Source organism: Oncorhynchus masou, unplaced genomic scaffold (assembly GCF_036934945.1).
Source record: "Oncorhynchus masou masou isolate Uvic2021 unplaced genomic scaffold, UVic_Omas_1.1 unplaced_scaffold_532, whole genome shotgun sequence".
Classification (NCBI taxonomy): Eukaryota; Metazoa; Chordata; class Actinopteri; order Salmoniformes; family Salmonidae; genus Oncorhynchus; species Oncorhynchus masou.
This window is the reverse complement of record NW_027011729.1, coordinates 369,145-377,831: the sequence shown is the minus strand read 5'-3', so window position 1 is coordinate 377,831 and position 8,687 is coordinate 369,145. Positions and strand designations below refer to the sequence as shown.

Here is an 8,687-nt window from a genome sequence, read left to right as displayed (position 1 = left end):
GACACACAGACAGACACACAGACACACACACACACACACACACAGACACACAAAGACAGACACACACACACACACACACAGACACACAGAAAGACACACAGACACAGACAAACACAGACACACACACACACACACACACACACACACACACACACACACACACACACACACACACACACACACACACACACACACACACACACACAGATACACACAGACAGACACACACACACACACACACACAGACACATAGAGCCACACACACACAGACACACACACACATTGACACACAGACAGACACACACACAGACACACACACAGATACACAAAGACAGACACACAGACACACAGACACACACACACACACACACACACACACACACACACACACACACACACACACACACACACACACACACACACACACACACACACACACAGACACACACACATTGACACACAGACAGACACACACACAGACAGACACACAGACACACACACACAGACACAAACACAGACACACAACCCGCTCAGTCAGTAGAACAAACAGATATGAACAGAGAGAGAGAGCTCTCATTAACTAATGAACAGACATAATCAAGGACACACACCCAGCTCAGTCAGTAGAACAAACAGATATGAACAGAGAGCGAGAGCTCTCATTAACTAATGAACAGACGTAATCAAGGACATGGCTATCACACATCTCTCTCTCCTCTGCCATTTCTTTCCTCCTGACAGACGGATCAGTCCTCTCTTCTCTCGTTCTCTCTACTCTTTTCCCCTCCATCTTTCTCTCCCTTTTACCATCTTCACTATTGTCTCTTTTTCACATTACATTCTCTCTAGCCTTAAATCTCTTTCTTTCTTTCTTTCTCTCTCATTCTTTCTTTCTCTCTCTTTGTTTCTCTCTTTCTCTCTTTCTTTCTTTCTCTCTTTCTTTCTTTCTTTCTTTCTCTCTCGTTCTTTCTCTCTTTCTCTCTTTCTTTCTCTCTTTCTTTCTTTCTCTCTTTCTTTCTTTCTCTCTTTCTCTCTCTTTCTTTCTCTCTTTCATTCTTTCTCTCTTTCATTCTTTCTCTCTTTCTCTCTTTCTCTATTTCTTTCACTCTTTCTTTCTCTCTTTCATTCTCTCCATCATGGAGGCTGTAGCCGTGTTTTCTTTCAGAGCAAAAGAACGAGACGAGCTCAGCTTCCAGAAAGGAGAGATACTGAAGGTAGGTGTGTGTGTGTGTGTGTGTGTGTGTGTGTGTGTGTGTGTGTGTGTGTGTGTGTGTGTGTGTGTGTGTGTGTGTGTGTGTGTGTGTGTGTGTGTGTGTGTGTGTGTGTGCGCGATACTGAAGATGAACAGAACTAATACAGATGAGGGAATAGTGTGTGATCGTTCTGTGAAGGACAGATGAGGGAATCGTCTGTGATCGTTCTGTGAAGGACAGATGAGGGAATAGTGTGTGATCGTACTGTGAAGGACAGATGAGGGAATAGTGTGTGATCGTTCTGTGAAGAACAGATGAGTGAATAGTGTGTGATGATTCTGAGAAGGATACACTATTCCCTCATCATGTGTATGTGTATGATCGTTCTGTGAAGGACAGATGAGGGAATAGTGTGTGATCGTTCTGTGAAGAACAGATGAGTGAATAGTGTGTGATGATTCTGAGAAGGACAGATGAGGGAATAGTGTGTGATCGTTCTGTGAAGGACAGATGAGGGAATAGTGTATGATCGTTCTGTGAAGGGCAGATGAGGGAATAGTGTATGATCGTTCTGTGAAGGGCAGATGAGGGAATAGTGTATGATCGTTCTGTGAAGGACAGATGAGGGAATAGTGTATGATCGTTCTGTGAAGGGCAGATGAGGGAATAGTGTGTGATCGTTCTGTGAAGGACAGATGACTACGTTACAGTACAGAACAGAAGAGAACAGAGGCAGAGCACTGGGCAGAAGAGACTCATTTTCAGGTTTAGAAAATTGCTGAATGACAATGAACGTTATCAAAAACATTCTCCACAGGATTACAGTAAGGGATAGATGGAAACATTCTCCACAGGATTACAGTAAGGGATAGATCAAAACATTCTCCACAGGATTACAGTAAGGGATAGATGGAAACATTCTCCACAGGATTACAGTAAGGGATAGATGGAAAAGTTCTCCACAGGATTACAGTAAGGGATAGATGGAAACGTTCTCCACAGGATTACAGTAAGGCATAGATCAACATTCTCCACAGGATTACAGTAAGGGGTAGATGGAACATTCTCCACAGGCTTAGAGTAAGGGTTAGATCAAAAACATTCTCCACAGGCTTACAGTAAGGCATAGATCAACATTCTCCACAGGATTACAGTAAGGGGTAGATGGAACATTCTCCACAGGCTTAGAGTAAGGGTTAGATCAACAACATTCTCCACAGGCTTACAGTAAGGCATAGATCAAAACATTCTCCACATGATTACAGTAAGGGATATATGGAAACATTCTCCACAGGATTACAGTAAGGGATAGATGGAAACGTTCTCCACAGGATTACAGTAAGGGATAGATGGAAACGTTCTCCACAGGATTACAGTAAGGGATAGATGGAAACGTTCTCCACAGGATTACAGTAAGGCATAGATCAACATTCTCCACAGGATTACAGTAAGGGGTAGATGGAACATTCTCCACAGTCTTAGAGTAAGGGTTAGATCAACAACATTCTCCACAGGCTTACAGTAAGGCATAGATCAAAACATTCTCCACATGATTACAGTAAGGGATATATGGAAACATTCTCCACAGGATTACAGTAAGGGATAGATGGAAACGTTCTCCACAGGATTACAGTAAGGGATAGATGGAAACGTTCTCCACAGGATTACAGTAAGGGATAGATGGAAATGTTCTCCACAGGATTACAGTAAGGCATAGATCAACATTCTCCACAGGATTACAGTAATGTAATAGATGGAAACATTCTCCACAGGATTACAGTAAGGGTTAGATCAACAACATTCTCCACAGGCTAACAGTAAGGGACAGATGGAAACATTCTCCACAGGATTACAGTAAGGGATAGATCAAAACATTCTCCACAGGATTACAGTAAGGGATAGATCAAAACATTCTCCACAGGATTACAGTAAGGGATAGATCCAAATATTATCAATGGTGAAATTGAAGAACATCTTTAAAGATTCCTTCCAGTTGCAACCGTGACCTGACCTACATGCTCCAGCCTCTGACCTGTGACCTCTAACCTCTCTAGGTGACGGAGATGGATGAGGATCCTAATTGGATGATGGCAGAACTCCACGGGAGGCGAGGCTACGTCCCTGAGAACTACATTAGTCTGTTACCACACCCGTTAGTATTATATAACGACTAAATACCTGCTATACATAACCCTTATAAACCTACTATACCTAACCTGTTTATGCCTACTATATCGAACCCTTATATACCTACTATATCTAACCCTTATATACCTACTATATCTAACCCTTATATACCTACTATACCTACTATACCTAACCATTATATACCTACTATATCTAACCATTATATACCTACTATACCTAACCCTTATATACCTACTATATCTAACCCTTATATACCTACTATACCTAACCCTTATATACCTACTATACCTACTATACCTAACCCTTATATACCTACTATACCTAACCCTTATATACCTACTATACCTACTATACCTAACCATTATATACCTACTATACCTAACCCTTATATACCTACTATATCTAACCATTATATGCCTACTATATCTAACCCTTATATACCTACTATACCTAACCCATATATACCTACTATACCTAACCCTTATATACCTACTATATCTAACCCTTATATACCTACTATACCTACTATATCTAACCCTTATATACCTACTATACTACTATACCTAACCCGTATATACCTACTATACCTACTATATCTACTATATCTAACCCTTATATACCTACTATACCTACTATATCTAACCCTTATATACCTACTATACTACTATACCTAACCATTATATACCTACTATATCTAACCATTATATACCTACTATATCTAACCCTTATATACCTACTATATCTAACCCGTATATACCTACTATATCTAACCCTTATATACCTACTATACCTACTATACCTAACCCTTATATACCTACTATACCTACTATACCTAACCATTATATACCTACTATACCTAACCCTTATATACCTACTATACCTAACCCTTATATACCTACTATATCTAACCCTTATATACCTACTATACCTAACCATTATATACCTACTATATCTAACCCTTATATACCTACTATACCTAACCCTTATATACCTACTATACCTACTATACCTAACCCTTATATACCTACTATACCTAACCCTTATATATCTACTATATCTAACCCTTATATACCTACTATATCTAACCCTTATATACCTACTATACCTAACCCTTATATACCTACTATGCCTACTATACCTAACCCTTATATATCTACTATATCTAACCCTTATATACCTACTATATCTAACCCTTATATACCTACTATACCTAACCCTTATATATCTACTATATCTAACCCTTATATGCCTACTATATCTAACCCTTATATACCTACTATACCTAACCATTATATACCTACTATATCTAACCCTTATATACCTACTATACCTAACCCTTATATACCTACTATACCTACTATACCTAACCCTTATATAACTACTATATCTAACCCTTATATACCTACTATACCTACTATACCTAACCCTTATATACCTGCTATACCTAACCCTTATATACCTACTATATCTAACCCTTATATACCTACTATACCTACTATACCTAACCATTATATACCTACTATATCTAACCCTTATATACCTACTATACCTGCTATACCTAACCCTTATATACCTACTATACCTAACCCTTATATACCTACTATACCTAACCCTTATATACCTACTATATCTAACCCTTATATACCTACTATACCTACTATACCTACTATACCTAACCCTTATATACCTACTATACCTAACCCTTATATACCTACTATATCTAACCCTTATATACCTACTATACCTACTATACCTACTATACCTAACCCTTATATACCTACTATACCTAACCCTTATATACCTACTATATCTAACCCTTATATACCTACTATATCTAACCATTATATACCTACTATATCTAACCCTTATATACCTACTATACCTACTATACCTAACCCTTATATACCTACTATACCTACTATACCTAACCCTTATATACCTACTATACCTAACCCTTATATACCTACTATACCTAACCCTTATATACCTACTATATCTAACCCTTATATACCTACTATACCTACTATACCTACTATACCTAACCATTATATACCTACTATATCTAACCCTTATATACCTACTATATCTAACCCTTATATACCTACTATACCTACTATACCTAACACTTATATACCTACTATACCTAACCCTTATATACCTACTATATTTAACCCTTATATACCTACTATACCTACTATACCTAACCATTATATACCTACTATATCTAACCCTTATATACCTACTATACCTGCTATACCTAACCCTTATATACCTACTATATCTAACCCTTATATACCTACTATACCTACTATACCTAACCATTATATACCTACTATATCTAACCCTTATATACCTACTATACCTACTATACCTAACACTTATATACCTACTATACCTAACCCTTATATACCTACTATACCTAACCCTTATATACCTACTATATCTACTATACCTAACCCTTATATACCTACTATACCTAACCCTTATATACCTACTATACCTAACCCTTATATACCTACTATACCCAACCCTTATATACCTACTATATCTACTATACCTAACCATTATATACCTACTATACCTAACCCTTATATACCTACTATATCTAACCATTATATACCTACTATATATACTGAACCTAACCCTTATATACCTACTATACCTAACCCTTATATACCTACTATATATACTGAACCTAACCCTTATATACCTACTATACCTACTATACCTAACCATTATATACCTACTATACCTAACCCTTATATACCTACTATATATACTGAACCTAACCCTTATATACCTACTATACCTAACCCTTATATACCTACTATATATACTGAACCTAACCCTTATATACCTACTATACCTACTATACCTAACCCTTATATACCTACTATATCTAACCATTATATACCTACTATATATACTGAACCTAACCCTTATATACCTACTATACTACTATACCTAACCCTTATATACCTACTATATGTACTGAACCTAACCCTTATATACCTACTATATCTACTATACCTAACCCTTATATACCTACTATATGTACTGAACCTAACCCTTATATACCTACTAAACCTACTATACCTAACCATTATATACCTACTATACCTAACCCTTATATACCTACTATACCTAACCCTTATTTACCTACTATATATACTGAACCTAACCCTTATATACCTACTATACCTACTATACCTAACCATTATATACCTACTATATCTAACCCTTACATACCTACTATATATACTGAACCTAACCCTTATATACCTTCTATACCTGTTTGTGTGCAGGTGGTTTGCGGGACGTGTGTCCAGGCAGCAGGCTGAGCAGCGGTTGCGTTGGGAGGAGAGAGGAGTGTTCCTGGTTAGAGAGTCAGAGAGTTCACCAGGAGAGTTCTCTGTTTCTGTCAGGTAACAACACACACACACACACACATGTGTGTAATAAAATACCAATAACGAATCTACAGCCACAGGGGTACCGGGTAGTAATGGGGCTATATACAGGAGTACCAGGTAGTAATGAGGCTATATACAGGAGTACCAGGTAGTAATGAGGTCATATACAGGGGTACCAGGTAGTAATGAGGCTATATACAGGAGTTCCAGGTAGTAATGAGACTATATACAGGAGTACCAGGTAGTAATGAGGTCATATACAGGAGTACCAGGTAGTAATGAGGCTATATACAGGAGTTCCAGGTAGTAATGAGACTATATACAGGGGTACCAGGTCGTAATGAGGTCATATACAGGAGTACCAGCTAGTAATGAGACTATATACAGGAGTACCAGGTAGTAATGAGGCTATATACAGGAGTTCCAGGTAGTAATGAGGCTATATACAGGAGTACCAGGTAGAAATTAGGCTATATACAGGAGTACCAGCTAGTAATGAGACTATATACAGGAGTACCAGGTAGTAATGAGGCTATATACAGGAGTTCCAGGTAGTAATGAGACTATATACAGGAGTACCAGGTAGTAATGAGGTCATATACAGTAGTACCAGGTAGTAATGAGACTATATACAGGAGTACCAGGTAGTAATGAGACTATATACAGGAGTACCAGGTAGTAATGAGGCTATATACAGGAGTACCAGGTAGAAATTAGGCTATATACAGGAGTACCAGCTAGTAATGAGACTATATACAGGAGTACCAGGTAGTAATGAGGTAATATACAGGAGTACCAGGTAGTAATGAGGCTATATACAGGAGTACCAGGTAGAAATTAGGCTATATACAGGAGTACCAGCTAGTAATGAGACTATATACAGGAGTACCAGGTATTAATGAGACTATATACAGGAGTACCAGGTAGTAATGAGGCTATATACAGGAGTACCAGGTAGTAATGAGGCTATATACAGGAGTACCAGGTAGTAATGAGGCTATATACAGGAGTACCAGGTAGTAATGAGGATATATACAGGAGTACCAGGTAGTAATGAGGCTATATACAGGAGTACCAGGTAGTAATGAGGTTATATACAGGAGTACCAGGTAGTAATGAGGCTATATACAGGAGTACCAGGTAGTAATGAGGTCATATACAGAGGTACCAGGTAGTAATGAGGTCATATACAGGAGTACCAGGTAGTAATGAGGCTATATACAGGGGTACCAGGTCGTAATGAGGTCATATACAGGAGTACCAGGTAGTAATGAGGTAGTATACAGGAGTACCAGGTAGTAATGAGGCTATATACAGGAGTACCAGGTAGTAATGAGGCTATATACAGGAGTACCAGATAGTAATGAGGCTATATACAGGAGTACCAGGTAGTAATGAGGCTATATACAGGAGTACCAGGTAGTAATGAGACTATATACAGGAGTACCAGGTAGTAATGAGGCTATATACAGGAGTACCAGGTAGTAATGAGGCTATATACAGGAGTACCAGGTAGTAATGAGGTTATATACAGGAGTACCAGGTAGTAATGAGGTCATATACAGGAGTACCAGGTAGTAATGAGGTCATATACAGGAGTACCAGGTAGTAATGAGGTCATATACAGGAGTACCAGGTAGTAATGAGGCTATATACAGGAGTACCAGGTAGTAATGAGGCTATATACAGGAGTACCAGGTAGTAATGAGGCTATATACAGGAGTACCAGGTAGTAATGAGACTATATACAGGAGTACCAGGTAGTAATGAGGCTATATACAGGAGTACCAGGTAGTAATGAGACTATATACAGGAGTACCAGGTAGTAATGAGGCTATATACAGGAGTACCAGGTAGTAATGAGGCTATATACAGGAGTACCAGGTAGTAATGAGGCTATATACAGGGGTACCAGGTAGTAATGAGGTCATAT

The 8,687-nt window shown here is 38.3% G+C and overlaps 1 protein-coding gene across 2 annotated transcripts in view; it reads left to right on the top strand.

Moving 5' to 3' along the window:
• Positions 1-241: 241 nt before the first annotated feature.
• Positions 242-8,687, top strand: part of LOC135535932 (GRB2-related adapter protein-like) — a 22,376-nt gene continuing 13,930 nt past the window's right edge. The window contains exons 1-3 of one of the 2 annotated variants that reach the window (XM_064962340.1): positions 242-1,214; positions 3,248-3,345; positions 6,647-6,766. In XM_064962340.1, the coding sequence (XP_064818412.1) occupies positions 1,137-1,214; positions 3,248-3,345; positions 6,647-6,766 (296 nt within the window). In that variant the 5' untranslated portion in view covers positions 242-1,136. Of the gene's footprint in view, positions 1,215-3,247; positions 3,346-6,646; positions 6,771-8,687 lie in introns of those variants that run through there. The other variant, XM_064962341.1, reaches the window with a different exon arrangement.